Source organism: Lottia gigantea, assembly GCF_000327385.1.
Source record: "Lottia gigantea unplaced genomic scaffold LOTGIsca_39, whole genome shotgun sequence".
Taxonomy (NCBI): Eukaryota; Metazoa; Mollusca; class Gastropoda; family Lottiidae; genus Lottia; species Lottia gigantea.
Window position 1 is genome coordinate 144,761 of NW_008709333.1, and position 16,547 is coordinate 161,307.

The 16,547-nt window shown below is 32.2% G+C and overlaps 2 protein-coding genes across 2 annotated transcripts; one reads left to right on the top strand and one right to left on the bottom strand.

Moving 5' to 3' along the window:
- Positions 1 to 272: 272 nt before the first annotated feature.
- LOTGIDRAFT_163271 (hypothetical protein) lies at positions 273 to 7,324 on the top strand (the record flags this gene model as incomplete). The annotated part of the gene is made up of 6 exons (XM_009059372.1): positions 273 to 290; positions 1,699 to 1,752; positions 3,239 to 3,377; positions 4,709 to 4,824; positions 4,981 to 5,053; positions 6,225 to 7,324. 6 exons carry the CDS (start codon positions 273 to 275, stop codon positions 7,322 to 7,324), a joined length of 1,500 nt encoding a protein of 499 aa, XP_009057620.1.
- A 3,603-nt stretch (positions 7,325 to 10,927) lies between these two features.
- On the bottom strand, positions 10,928 to 15,724 carry LOTGIDRAFT_121862 (hypothetical protein; the record flags this gene model as incomplete). Its single annotated transcript, XM_009059373.1, has 10 exons — positions 10,928 to 11,047; positions 11,236 to 11,342; positions 12,217 to 12,325; positions 12,953 to 13,116; positions 13,571 to 13,701; positions 14,012 to 14,130; positions 14,428 to 14,547; positions 14,810 to 14,931; positions 15,330 to 15,365; positions 15,595 to 15,724. The coding sequence occupies 10 exons, from the start codon at positions 15,722 to 15,724 to the stop codon at positions 10,928 to 10,930; spliced, it is 1,158 nt and encodes a 385-aa protein (XP_009057621.1).
- Positions 15,725 to 16,547: the final 823 nt, after the last annotated feature.

The window sequence follows — 16,547 nt, forward strand, 5'->3', positions numbered from 1 at the left end:
TTTCTAAAAATATCTTAACATCATTTTGAGATTGATATTTTTTTGTCAATAAAAACCTGCCACAAGACATGTTTGACATTTCAAACCAGAAAATAAATTGTTATTTTGATCTTTTTAACAGCTAAATTGTGTTTCAACAGATAACTTGAAGCTAAAAGACATGATTTAGAAATTTCATCTCAATTTATATGTTCTTATAGTACAGAATATATAGTCAGCCAACCTAGAGTGTGTAAAGAAATAAGACAACCTAGAGGGTGTAACAGGTTATAATGAGGAGAGCAAATATAGTAAGGATAAAAGATTTTGAATAATGATTTGATAACTAATAATCAAGTAAAACAAAATATCATGAGTGCTACTAAGATCAAAATTAGCTCAAAGAAAATAAATGAAAAAAAAATATCCTCTTTTAGCCCCTAAGCACATGTCTTTAAACTATCATTCCAAAGTCATCTCGAAGTGTAGACATGAGAATAAGTTCTACATGTTCAACAAAAATAGGTCAGTTGTCTGAAGATCACATAGCTTGAAACTCTGAGTAACAGCATGTTTTTTTAGATTCTGTTTTAATATTTCTAGTTATATTTTACCCAGATTGTTTTTCCCTCAATTTAGTTTTCTTTTCATAGCTTCCTTTCCTGCCATCAGCCCTGTAATCACTATTCAATCAATTAGTCTCTATTTCAAATTAAACCTTGGCCTAGTAATTTGACGCCGCCAATATCTGGGGCAATATTGGTTCCTGACAATTCTCGGAGAATTCCACAGGGAATTGTCTCATTCACAATTACCTCGTTAGTGGTAACCTTGGAAGTGTAATTTAAGTACTGATTTTGCCTTCAGAATTTCTTTGATTACTTTTAAACTATCGGCTTGTTTAATTAACCATTAGTTAGAATTATATCTGATTGATTGATTGATTGAGAAAATGAATGAATGAATGAATGAATGAATGAATGAATGAATGAATGAATGAATGAATGAATGAATGAGAAAATGTATGAATGGATTAATGAATGAATGAATGAGAAAATGCATGCATGAATGAATGAATGAATGAATGAATGAATTAACGAATGAATGAATGAATGATACTGCCATTCGGTGTGCAATAAAATTTTAATGGGACTGTGACAGGAGCAATCAGGCTAGGTTAGATGACAAGGAGTTAATAAGGATTGCTGATTTGTTTAATGCCAGTCATGTCTGATTTAAGCTCCAAAATATCTGACTGCATTTTTGTCTTTAAAAATTAGATTTCAATTCACAAGGAGAAAACTGACATATTCCTATCAAATCACAAATCACACTGAGAAAACCATTGATATCACAACTCTTATACCAATCAAAAGCATTATATTTACCATTCAAAACTATTATTCAAATCACAAGGAGAAAACTGATATATACCTATCAAAACTATTATTCAATTCACAAGGAGAAAACTGATATATACCTATCAAAACTATTATTCATATCACAAGGAGAAAACTGATATATACCTATCAAAACTATTATTCAATTCACAAGGAGAAAACTGATATATACCTATCAAAACTATTATTCAATTCACAAGGAGAAAACTGATATATACCTATCAAAACTATTATTCAATTCACAAGGAGAAAACTGATATATACTTGTTAAAATATTTCAAACATTTGATATTATTCTCTTCTTTTTTTCTATTTTCAGGTCTCTTTAAAAATACTGTGTGCTGGTTCACATTTTGTAAAAAGAAAAATTGAGGTAAGCATAACTTTAATCTTTATTAGAAAACTAATGTGATAGATCTATTTCAAAACTCATGTTGAGTTCCAGGGATATGCCAGTGGGTGTACAAAAATTTCTTTTTAAAATTTTATCTTAGATTTAAGTTTTAAAATGTAGGTCTCCAATAACCTTTCCAAATTACTTTCTTTTGCTTATTTTACTAAATATTAACACCACAATAGTTGTAAATTAATTTGAACCCTGTGATAGCGCCTGATATTCAACAGTAACTTGTTACTTCCAATCTCCTTAATCTCTTGCACATTACAAGACTCAAAAAAATGACTGCCAAATTGTATGTACAACTTACATTTCACTGTGCAAATTCTCCTGTTCTACTCATTCTGTTTCAAGATCTATTATATTATTTAAAAAGAGTTATAAGGAAATTTAACATCCTCTATAATTCAACTCAACAGTGTGGAAAATTAATAACATATCGTCAGCAATTCCTAACTCAAATAGAAACAATATAATTAAAATTGTTGTTGGAACAACAGACCTTTAAATATGGAACACTCTGACAAGAAAATCTTTTCTAATAGAATTAAAATGAAAATAAAACGATTGGAACACTCGTTAACATACAAGATACGATTTTAAAATCAATTATTCCTGATATTGTAAAAGCTCAATGTAACTCGAGAAAGTCATTCAGTTTTTTAACCAAGTTCATTTCTAGACAATTTCTATTATAGAACAATTTCATCTCAAATGCATTTTAACGATTTTTTTTTCAAATAAAGACATTTTTTATTCATCCGAGTTATTTCAGTCTAGCGTTTCAATTTAAATTAAAGTTGTCAATTTCTAAGATAGTTTTGTCTTTATTAGGAATTTAACCTGGGGTTATCTAAAGGTTACAATGTGTTGTAATTCTTGTTGTTCAAATCTTAAATAAATCATTTATATACGGAAATACCAATTGTTTATTTGTTTTATTTATTTTATTGCACTGTATCTACCAGTCATTTCTCAATAGAAAAATATTTAAATTTCATCACAAATTCCCTTTAAAGGGGAAAACAATAATATATTATTGTTATTTAAGGTTTTTGCTTAACGCCTTCTTCAGAAACACTTCAGTAGCTTATAATACCATTTTTTACTTCTAAACTTTAAATAAGTAAAGGAAAGACGGAAAAAAAATTTGATCAAGTGTTTCTGAAGAAGGCGGTTAGCCGAAACAATAAACAACAGGACAATAATATATGTTATTTGTCTCCTCCGTCCCAATCAACCCCTTTAAGACTAAATATGCTAGATTTCAATCAAGACATAATAATAAATCCCGAGTAACTCCAGTAAAGAAAAAGGCGCGAATTTTTCTACTTATATATATATATATATAGGCACAAGCTAACGCATGTGCACCAACAAAATTACTACACAATATAAATATGCAAATAATATTCATGAAAATTTTCTTGTATTGGAAGTTGTATATTTTGTTTATTTCCAGGTTTTTGATGCAGTGATAATTCTCCTGTCCTTTATAGTAGATTTAATATTTTTGAAAGGTTTATCTAATTTTGCCATCAGTGACTCCATCTTTATTCTGGCTTTCTTGTTGCCATGGAGAGTCATACGGGTTGTAAATAGTAAGTAGCCATTTTTATACGCCCACATGAAATGGGGGGCGTATATTGTCCTCACCCATGTCCGTCGGTCCGTCCGTCCGTCCACAATTGCTCGTAAACACTCTAGAAGGCACAATTCTTGACTGATTTTGACGAAACTTGGTATTAGTGTATTACCCAAGGATAAACCCTATTGAAAATCAGCAAAATCGTAAAATATTTAGTATGAATTATTGCCCTTGTTCTTGCAAACGCGTTCAATTTTTAGCCCGTAAACACTCTAGAAGGCACAATTCTTGACAGATTTGAACGAAACTTGGTATGAGTGTTCGTAATCACCCAAGGATAAACCCTATTGAAAATCAGCGAAATCAAAAAATATTTAGTATGAATTATTGCCCTTGTTCTTGAAAACACGTTCAATTTTTAGCTCGTAATCACTCTACAGGGCACAATTCTTGATGGATTTTAACGAAACTTGGTATGAGTGTTTGTAATCACCCAAGGATATAGCCCATTGAAAATCAGCGAAATTGAAAAATATTTAGTATGAATTATTGCCCTTGTTCTTGCAAACCGTTCAATTTTTAGCTCATAAACACTCTAGAAGGCACAATTCTTGACAGATTTTGACGAAACTTGGTATGAGTGTTCGTATTCACCCAAAGGATAAACCCTATAGAAAAATCAGGGAAATCGAAAAATATGTAGTATGAATTATTGCCCTTGTTCTTGAAAACGCGTTCAATTTTTTTTTAGCTAACACTCTAAGAGGCACAATTCTTGACAGACTATTTTTGAATATAATCTGCAAATACACAATTCATGACAGACTTATTGAAATCACCCAAGGATAAATCTGATCAAAAATCTTGTAAAACACGTAATTTTTATTCTACAAAGCAGAAGTCTAAAACAAATTTGACAACTTGATGAAATTGATCACAATCAAAACTAAACCTTTTGAAATATAAAATACATGTTATTGCCGTTATTCTTACAAATGTGTTTGATTTTTAACTTGTGATGGCACAGTTTGTGATGGATTTGGGTATAAGTTGAATATTTCCTGGTGTCTATGTTTGCTATTTTCTAACAAATATTCAATTTCAAACAAAGCTATCAGTGGGCGTATATTACCTTGCCTGGCAAGCTATCTTTTTTTTTAAATTTGCTTAAGTGTGATGGCACATTAAGCAGTGAGTCAGTAGCGAGATTCAAATCCTCAGAAAAATTCTGATGCCAGTGTCAGTGCTTCCAAGAGGAGTTTGTTAGAGTTGTCTACCCTAAACACCTAAATTGGGATGACAAAAGGAAAGAGTAATTCAGTATGAAATTATTTTATTCTGCAGGTCTAGTCGTAGCTGTGATAGATCATGAACATGTTAAACTTCGCCTTCTGTACAGTCGCAAAAAAAAACTGGATAAAACTGTCGATAATCTTCGAAACGAGGTGGACGAACTCAAGGTAGGTTACTCTGTTTGGATTTGAATTCGAAATCACAAAAATAAACTAATCATTATTAATGAATTGATAAATCAACTCTCAAATATTACAGATTCTTAGTTTTATATTCAAAATGACTAGGGTTAAAGGGAGATAACCTATATTGTTATATTTTAGGGCTTGTTACATGAAGTTCGGACATTTTGTATCAAAGATGGAATGGAAGAATGGAAGATTGATAATCTCCTAGGTAACCAACTTTTATTTCTATTTCCACCTCCGTTCAGTTGGTGACTTTTTAAAACAATATTTTTGTACAAGTTACATCCAATTTTGATGGACTGTATTAGATTAATTTTATTCTTTATATAAAACAGTATACAGAAATTTTTTGTCTTCAGAATCCATCTTCATCCTTTCTTATCAAAACATGCTCTTTTTGTTTCTTCTCCTCTTTCAACAAACCATCCTACTTTTCAAACTCAATCCATTCATTTCTTAAATCCCAAAAGAGCATGTTGTCTTTCTATTATTCCTCTCCAACCCACTCTCCCTTCCTTTCAATGTTATTTTGATTTTTAAAAGCTGAGTATTGTAAAGAGAGAGGAGTAGATATTTATATTTTTCATGACAGAAAGTAAGTTTGATGTCACAGAATTTCACAGAAAACACTAATAATATACAAACATATATATATTCTGAAACCATTTAACGTATTTGGAATAAATTCTCTTGGCACTAAATTTCACAAACCTTCACAGAATACACAAACTAGATATAAAATACACAAACATATCACAATGGAATAAGTCAAATATTAATAAATCACATCACTAATAATTAGACACAGATATAGAATATTAAACAAATTTCAAATTTCCTTTACTAATTGTTAACATTTGTTAATTAATGGTGAATATCCACAATATAGAAAACAATTTAAGAAACCATGGACTCTCAATTTCAGTTAGTATATTTTTTGTAAGCTCAACTGACATGCTGCATGCCTAGTGTTTAGTTGTTTATTAACAAATATGTTTTCCCTTCAATTACTGATTTATATGAAACACAGATCTGATGACCATAAGAAACTATGCATGGTTCTTTAATGGAATAACACAAATCAATATAGTTCACAACCATTTTGAATCACTTCCTCGAATTTTTAAAAAGGCTATTGTATTTCAATTTAAGCCTTCAAATCACTTTAGAGGCTTAGAAATGGATATATTAAATGAAATATTATAGTTTTTTTTAAAATTTGAGGTACAGTTTCAAAATGGTTGTAAACTATGTTCGTGGAGGTTATTTATTTCTATATAAGAACCATATCATTTAGTTTTGTATGGACTAGTGACCATTGTTGTATTTTGACCTAATTTAATTATCTCCATTGTCATACAATTTTATTTCCATTTCAGGAAAGTTCGCCCCGCGTCGAAGAAAAGATTCAAAATTCTACACTTTAGTAAAATTGGTGATGAGTACAGCGTCTGTGGCTGATGATAAAGATTCAGTGAGTTCAGGTTCAATGGATAATGAAATCAGTCAGTTTGCAAGACGGGAGAGTGTTTTAAATGAATATGACGGCTGTAGTACAAGTAACGAAAATACAGTTAATAGTTATAACTTTTTATCAGTTCCCAACGCTTACGATACAGGTTCCATCACCTCCGACAACGACATGTCCGTTAGTTCCCGACGTTCTTCGATTGATGATACCAGTCGACGTAGTTCCATCACAGATTTGGTATTTCCAGTTCCGCGATTTATCGTCACTAATCCAGAGGTCAACAAGATTCCATCAGATGTTGAATCAATTGGTTCAACTAATCAGATCAGTCCTATTACAACTCGTAAAGGAGCGACCAATCAGCTTTCTCCCTACAATGCTCGTAAATCCTCATCCAATAGAAGCCCTGCAAATACTCGAAAACAATCGCCCAATCATCTTAGTCCATTAACATGTAAAAAATCATCGTCATCGAAAAAAGACAAATCAAGTCGTAAAAAATCCTCCAGCAAACATGCGTCGAAACAGAGTAAAAATAGTTCCTCCAATCAGAACTCTCCTACTATCAGTAGAAATAATTCAGCCAACCGGCAATCTCCTACATTGTATAGATCTAATCAACAGTCGCCTACTTTAGTTAGAAACAGTTCAGCCAATCAAATTTCATCTTGTTTAAGTAGAAATTTTTCAACCAATGAACTGTCAGGTGACATGAACGAGAATATTTCAACCAATGAGCTGCCAGCTGACTATAATGGAAATACTTCAGCCAGTGAAACCTCCCCTTGCTTAAGTAGGAAAAATTCGGCCAATGAACTGACGCCTATCTTAAGTAGGAATAATTCAGCCAATCAGCTTGCCTCTTGCTTAAGCAGACATAATTCAGCCAATCAGTTGACTCCATGTTTAAGTCGTAACAGTTCGACCAATGATTTGAGTGATAATTGTAAAGACAATCGGGCCAGAGTGAGGCGTTCACCACAGCGTGTCAACTTCGCGTTGTCATAGTAACGTGTTCGTGCGTTTCAGGAATATTGCTGCAAATTGTAAAGTTTTTACGTTTAATGCAAATAGATTAATTGTGATTCAATTTATTTTTAGTGTGAGAAAATTCTTGCTATAATGTGAATCAATGAAATGGCAATGTGTATAAGTTAAAAAATAGTTACGGAAACTGTACAACCCAAAAACAGAAAGGAACAATACGGGGAAGGGCCTTGCTGCGTTGGTCTTTTTGGTCCTGTGCTAAAAATAATGAAAACGACAAACTGTAGCTTATATCGAATATTATCAATATGCAGAAAGGGGATACGGACAGACTTTGCTCAGCTTATAGTAAAATACTCATGAATTAGTATAAATATCCTTAATGCAGCAAAAATGAACTCTAAATATCAAATACCATGAATATATGCAGCACCATGTCTCAATATTAAAGTCTGTGATGCAAAAAAATGTGCTTAATATGCAAAAAAAAATAATAAATATGAATTATGAAATGCATGAAGTGAAAGGATGCAATAAGTCAGGCTCTGGTATAAAATGTGATGTTGAAAACTGTCTTTAATCGCGTATAGACATAGTACGGTGTACAGTGTGATGTATGGTGCGGGATAATCGATACAAACACAAATAGAAGCGGTGAGCACAGAGGTACGGGTCCAGACACAGTGTGGATTACTAGTTCTAATATATCAATAATCCAGCACTGTACACTACCCCTGGTCTATTCCCAGCTTCAGTGAAATTTAGTGATAAAACCTCTATGTGCACGAACATCTTTTCTGGACTGAACTGAAGAGAGATTGTTATTGTTAGTATTGTTGATTATATATATATATATAATGTATATAAATGTTATGTCGTTAAAATTCGAGGAGCAAGATTTAACCAAGAAAATGAGATGAAATGGAGGTGAAATTCTCCAACAAGTTGAGTTGAAGACGGAGAATGCATCAAAGTGAGCAGTGAGTGAAATTTTGTCAGGACAGTGACATTAGCCTATTCCTATAAATTTCCAACTTTTAACAGATCTTTACCGTAACGCATAAGGCCTCCATTTTTGTCAGCCTTTCCGACCTGCATTGCTTACAGAGTTAAACTGGCTGAAAAGCCTTAACCTATGCCTAATTAATCCCTGACCTATGCCTAATTAATCCTCAGAATCTCTATTAGAGAGAAAGTGTCTAATTTATTAAGCCACGTTAGAGTAATTGTTAATATGAAGTTGTTGAAATTATTTATATCTTGTTAAAGTTTTCTGTAAATTGTAGAAAAAATAAACCAATGGACAGTTTCACAAAATACAATCAAGATTCTAAAAAACAATACTGTTATCTGATTGGTTAATAACTTAATTTAAAATCGATTTTAGTGATCGGAAGAGGGAACACTAAAATTATCTGTATTTTGAGAAAAAATATAAATCTGAAGTACAATAATTTAATTTTATGATTGACCAATCAAATGGATGGAAAACTTCAATCAAGAAATACAGTAATCTGATTGGCTAAAAAAACAACATTTATATTTAATTTTGATGATTGACCAATCAGATAACTGGAATACCAAAATCATCATAACGAGATCAAGAAATACAGAAATCTGATTGGTCAGTGATTAACTTCACAAGAATTATCTGTATTTTGCCAAAAAATACAATTCTAAGTACAATAATTTGATTTTCTAATAAAATGGCATTTTAATTCAAATTTTAGTGATTGACCAATCAGATAACTGGAATGCTATATTATAGAGCTTTTTGTGAAGCTGGTCTGTAATTTGTAAATACTGTAAATTTAACTAATTGCAAAAATATAAGATGCACATAGAATTATTTATAGAACACAAGTTGGGCTGTGTATCTCAAAAAATATTTTCGTCAAATTTTTATTTTATGACAAAAATTGAAGATAAGATTTTTTGAGACGCTGTGCCCACATGAGATAGTAGCTATTGTTAAATGCACAAAATGTAAAATTTGTGTTTTTTTTGTTTATGTTTTTATAGAGATAATTTTATTATATGTAAAAGAATTTCCACATATCAAATATAGAGTTTTTGATATATTTTAGGCTGATTACTGGAAAGGACCTGTAGCTCATATTGTTTATTTGGATTTGAGTTTGTCAACTTGATATTCCTTTCAAAAAGTATACAAATTTGATATTGCTTCTCTGATTTTAAGGAAATATACTCAATCTAAACAGCTAATATGGTTTATTGATATTTAAACTTTTCGTCTCGATTGACCATTAAGAAAGTTCATATAGCTAATATTGCTCATTTGGTTTTAAGTTTGTCAACTCAATATTCTTTCAGAGCGTCCACACAGTGAATAATCTACATTTGGCATTTAGTTTGTCAACTCAATATTCTTTCAGAGCGTCCACACAGTTAATAATCTACATTTGGTATTTAGTTTGTCAACTCAATATTCTTTCAGAGCGTCCACACAGTGAATAATCTACATTTGGCATTTAGTTTGTCTAGATTTATTTTTCACAAAGTTCAAAAAGCTAATATTGCTCATTTTTTTAAGTTTATCAACTCAGCATCTTTTTCATAGAGTCCACATGAATAATAATGTTTATTGGGTATCTAGTAGGTTTGTCAACTCAGCAATTGTTTAAGAGAATCCACATAGCTCATATTGTTCATTTGGTTTTATGTTTCTCAACTCAATTTACTTTTCAGAGGGTTCACATATCTAATAATGTTTATTTGGTTAATTTTAATAATTAAATTTAAGTTTTTGTTTTTTTGTTATATGTTTGAATTGTTGAAAGTTGTCTGAGATATTTCTACCTGTTGATGACCTCAACCAAAACAGTTTACAATGTCTCGAAGCAAGGCGAAGATGGCAAGCATGTCATTCGCCTACTGTTTTTGGATTTCTAACTGTTAAGGGATCTCAAATATGCACAGCCTGTATCATACAGGCCATGATTTTGCAATGTCTCAAAGTAATGTGAAGACTAAAGCATGACATACTCTTTTTGGATTTCCAACTCTTAAGGGATCTTTAATGTGCATAGCCTGTAGCACACGGGGCCTCGGTTTATTCACTCAACCGAACGATGCGTATAGGTTTAAATATAATGATTGTCATGTAGAAATATCCCAGACAATAAAACTCTCTAAGTTTGAGTTTAGGATGACTCAGGGTCTAGGAACCTGTGATTTAGAAATAATTTTTGGCAATAATAAAATATTTCATTGTTTCTTAGCTTTATTATTGTATATCATGAAATCACAACAGAATGGCTGAAGACAAGATTAGTTTTTATGTTGAAAACAATTGCTTTGGAGGAATTCATATTAATGGGGCCTAATACCATTAAGTGACGATAATCCAACTCTCCACTAGTCTTTCTAAAAACCCGATGTCATTCAGAAGCCGAGACGGTCAACTCAAAATCCATTTCAGAGAGTCCACATATCAAATAAATAAATCAACGTTTATTCGGTAATTAGGTTTGTCAACTCGGCATCACTTTGAAAGAGTCCACAAAGCTGAATATGTTTATCTGGTATTTAGGTTTGACATCTCTTTCAGAGAGTTCATGTAGCTAATAATGTTCATTTTTGCTAGTCGTATAAGCACTTTTATCAAAAATCCAGTTTACTGTTGCCAGCGCCACCTGGTGTACATCCTGTTGATTTGAGATTTTGTAAAGGATCATGAGTTGTTGCCCCTGATTCTCCTAACTCAGGAGGTAGATGAAGTTGCTGAAAATAAAAGAATGTACTTAGAATTCAATGACTACAACCATTTAAAACCAGCATCATCTATACCATCATCTTCACAATGTCAAATTCAGTCCCGTTGTTAGGGTGGAATTCATAACCACTTTCATTATTTGCAACCATAAACAACTGGTAATCGATATGGTATGAGGGCACCTTTAAACACTCACCTCAATGGTAAATTTTTTACGACGTAGTTTAAAAGCCAGGTCGAGAGTGTCTGGTTGATGTGATGTCATAGAGTTTAATCTGGGTAACTGGACAATGTTTAAAAGACCTGGAAAATAGAAGCTATATCAATGCTCAAATACTCAGCTGCTAATATCAAGCCCAATAATGAAAAGTTAACCCCAAAAACTAGCTGTCCAGATTGGACTTGTGTATCTGTAGGTAGCAAGAAATGAGCTCTAGAAAATTAACGAACATTTAGTCCTAAAACAGTATTGGAAAGCTAACCTCTACTTCTAAAACTAGCTGTCCTAAGCTGTATGGGACGAGCTCTAGACAATTAGCTAACATTAAGTCTGATATTGGAATGGTAACCTCCAATTATAAAACTATCTGTCCTGATGAAGATTTATGTATTTATAACTTAACATTTGTCTATGATATGAGCTAAATTTCAATATTATTTTAAATACATCATATATCTGTTTCCAGCATGTTGCTGGGTTAGAGGCTGTTTACTGTTAAATCAACTGAAAGGAATTGAAGTCTTATGACATATGGTTGTTTAGCTCAAGATAATGAAGCTTATCAACGCCATGCAGTGTGCCATGAGGGAAATAATTTGGAGTTATAAAATCTAGTGCAACAGACATCTTAACAATTGTCGCATAAGCAAGTCATGATCACCTTCAACAGATACTACTGCTTAATCAAAGCTTCTCAACGAGGCCACGTATTCTCGAAACAATCTAAGCGATAGGATGTCCTAGGTTCTTATCTTCTAACATTGATTCTAGGACATCCTAGTGTCAAGATTGTTTCGAGAATATGTGGCCTGGCATCCCCCTTCTAGAGAGTTCACAAAAAAGGTTTCTCAACAATAAATCCTTATAACGTTATCAATATTTCACAATTTAGAGTTGTAAGGATTACTCTGAAAATGAGGTAATGTCTCCCATTCAAAAAACAAAATAGTCACCAACCATGATATTCCTTAAAAACTGGATTTTTCTCTTTTTCAGATCCTGAGAAACTTTCTAGATGAATCACTGTATCACACAATTTCTCTATTCTTCTAATAAAACACTCTTCCTTATAAAAAAAAATATCAAAATTCTTCACTTATAACAGCCCCACACATTGTATCAGGTATTAAGTTTCACTGCCTAGTAATGAGATGGCAGTGAAGTATTAAAGGGTACTCAAATCTGGATATTAAATTGACTATATCTTCTGAACAGAGAAAGTTATTGAGATGGAATTGGTATCAAAATGTAGCTGATGATGGCAGGAATCCAAATATACTAATAGCTCTACATACACCAAATGCTACTTAATACCTGGTTTGATGTGCGGGGTCACATTTATAAGGATCTCGTCTACCAGCTAGTCCTTGACATCTTGGCATTGAGTTCACAAAAATATCAACAAGGATCATCCTGTCTACCAGCTGGTCCATGGTCAAATCTCTTAAGATGATTATGATGATATGATTTTACAAGATAACAACTTAGGTCCTCTGACTCTAAATATCTGTCAACCAGCTGGACCTTGGCCAAACCTCTCGGCAATCTTGGTATTGATCTTTCCAAACTTATTGGTACCCATTTACAGCTGGGTCGATTGAAATCATGAGGAATCTGACTTATATAAGCATCCCATCCTGTCATTGTTAAGAATTAGTCAAGAAGGAAATTTAATAAAATGAAAGTAGAATACCTGAAATAGATGAGTAGGTATTGTGATTAAACCTACACTAAATGATGTTCGTAGTAAAGATCTTAACGCTAATAAAAATCTTGGTAACGCTGAGTCTAATCCTTTCCCATCATCCTTCAGTCCACCATTCTCATCCCACAGTGGAGATCCTAAACTGTGTATTGCTGCAAAATCAATAATAAATATTATACAAGTTACAAATTCTAGGAGGACTTTGTGCACATTGTTTTTTCATGAAATATATTACAAATTTAAGATGGGATCCTAAAACAAGCAGGGCATATTTCATTACATTCCCATTTCCCAATTAATTAATTAAAATAAATAAACAATGTTTCATTCATAAGAGAAATGGTGAAAGGAATGAAGATTTTTGAAAAAATCAAATATAAACTGTCACAAGTAATTCAAAAACAATTCGGATCAAAATTAAAGATATGAGGCACATTTTTAAATTTGAACTATGACCCTTTCTTAAGCTCCTTATTGACCATGTATCTTGAAGCAAAGTTAAGTTAGGATATATAGGATATCATGACAAAATAGTTCTAAGCCCTCTTGTTAAGCCCTAAAATAATTGTATCTTGAAGCAAACTTAAGATATAATAGTAGAGTTACCTATTTTGAGTATATTGGTATCTTTAGTGATCTGTGAAGTTGTAGAATACTGACTAGTATCAAGTGTTGTTTTTATTATTTCTAATAATTTATTATATTCACAATTTCTACATCCCCCACTCTCCTTCTGACTTTCAATTCTGTCAATAAAAATATTATCAGTTGAGATGCGTCAAAAAGAAGCCTCTGTGGGGGTGGGGATAGGGGAATCAAAAACAAATGGTAATGGTGTTGCAAAAGAAGTGTTAGTGTCTCCTGCCTTTAGCAGGACGCTTTGAATAAAATATATTAAAGAATATTGAAACTATATCAGTCAGGCGTATATTACATTTGTTACCATTAAAATCATCTCAATATAAACTAAACTATACTACTGTATATCTATCTGAATGTGTACAAACATATTGTTTAAATCAGAAACTACACAAATAAACATCTTACCTATCTGTATATAAATTATCAGATGAAATATATTTTATATTGATAGATTCCACTAATCTTGTTTCCATGGTTTTACTTAAATCATAATAATGTCCAAATTTTATACCACTAGGATTGGACTGAAAATAAATAAATAAATAAGTTTTAGAATTGAATTATATATACTCATATCTGTCAAATATATCATCAATATACAACATTGAAATGAAAAGATATGAAGTTATACATCCAACTTTTCTGCACCCAATTGGGCCTATGAAGACAGTCAATACCATGTAGTGTGCAATGAGGGAAATTTTCTGGGCTAGTGAAATACCCTACTAAATTTAGAAAAGTGATTATTAGGCACAGACCAAATTAAACACACTATGTTACTTTTTGAGTTTCTAGATGTAATATTAACCTGTTGTATTTACCTGAAATTTAGGAAGGTTTTCGTATCTCCAAGCTATTTTCATGTCAGAATCTGTGGTTTGTTTGTCACCTGATTCTCTAGTGTCATCTTTAGGTTGGTCTATGATAGGGGCAGGAAGGTCCTACAACATTCAAAATAAAATACTACTGATAAACTTTATATATAAACATCATTATAATGAGTACATTGTAACTTCAAGCCTAAAAAAGCTCTAGTCTAACTAAATAATTTCTACTTTGTAGGTTACAAAGTTAAGTTACAAGTTTTGACAATTTGCTGAAAATCTTTGACAGTCCACAAATTTATAACATGAGATAACTTTTAATACTAAACAGTGTCTGTAATTTACAATAGAAATATCAAAGGGGGATAATTGTCCTAACCTTAGTGAGATCTGTAGGATTAATATCAGCACTGGCTAGTAGTAAAGATTGTCCAGTCATCACTGCCTCGGAACAGAAATATTTAACAACCAGTCTTCCATAGTCTCCAAATAAATCTTCTTCTGCAAAAAAAATTGTTTAATGCAAAAAGAATCTATTGACTGTCCCTGTGCTTCAAAATATGGTATCAAATGTTCTTGCCTTAAAAAGTTAAAACTTTTAAATAATCTGAAGTCATGGCCGGGGAGAATATAGATGGATCCTGTGCAGATCCAATACCGCGCCTTAGGCCTTAGATGGTTCTTTGTTTTTCAAGATAACATCTTTTTTATTTTCATATTTTTAATCCAAATTCAACTGATATTATTAATGAGGTAACATGATATCTCGATGAATAAAAACTGTGAATGGTCACAAAGTGAATCAACATTAAGTTGACTGGAGATTGAAAGGAAAATATTCATGGGCATTCAATTAACAATATTGGCAAACTATTTATTTAGAAATTATATCCACCTACCTACGAGTAAAACTGTTCCCACTGCTACACCCCCTCCTACAAAATAGTAAATAACTTTAGAATAAACAACAGTGCCTGGTAAGTGTTTATCAAAAAATAACAATCACTTGGTTCTGCACAGTGCACAATCTGGAACGGGTATCGAATTATTTTTCTTTTTAAATAATGGAAGAGTTGACAAATCACACACAACCAAATTTTTATTTGTAAACTTTCGCATACTGATGCAATTATGAAGCATGACAGACTTTAAAAAAACTTTTACCCAAAACATGATCGAGAGATGGAATCCCTGTTGAAACAAGAAGCTGATTGTTGAAAAGTGAAGGCCGAGTCCCAGGGATTTGAAATATTTTTCCACGTGCTTTCTTCTGAAAACTTGTTTTGGTCGCCATGTTTGTTTACAAATTGTAAGAAATACAAACTAATCGATAAATGAATAGCTTTTGTTTTTTTTATAAATTTGCTTTGTTTGTTTTTTTAGAATTTATGTTACTTATACTTATTATGAAAGGTGTCAACTGTTTACACACGAGGAAGACGAATTAGTCGTAAATTTGTATCGAATAGTTTTATCGAATAGTAATATCTGACTTTCCCTTTTCATTCATTTTTTTTGGTTAAAGGGGAGCAACTCTTGTTCTGATGTTATATTTCTAGCGATTTGACTACTTACAATACAAACCCTGCTTGAAGTAGACATTTTGAGGCTTGCGTTACTACATTACCAAATATTCAAAAGACATTTTATTGAAAGTTTTACAATTTTATTCAAAATTAGATGAAAAATACAAAATTTCGGGAAATCTGACGTCATGACCGTCTGAAGGTCACGTGTGACGACGTAGGTCGTCTGCCTGAAACGTCACTTCATTGAAGACGTTCACAGAAACAGGTGCGTGTTTACATTCATTTCTCTTTCATTTCTTGGTTTTCCTTTTCATTAGTTTGTTTATTAACAGATGCTGATAGTAGCCGATTGCTTCGAAATAGCTGCATGTCTTAAAGTCTGGAGATCATGGCGTTTTCTTGAGCACTTGCTTGATTATTTTACTCATTCTACGACACTTACCGAGTGACTGACAGTTTGAAAAGTAGATCTAGGCCATTTTACTACGAGTACGGAAATAGGCTACAGATGTCGGTTGAGAAGGGAATCTATACTGACTAGACCCTGATTTGCTGTTAAAAGTGGCATGGAACTAAAGTAATCTAGAT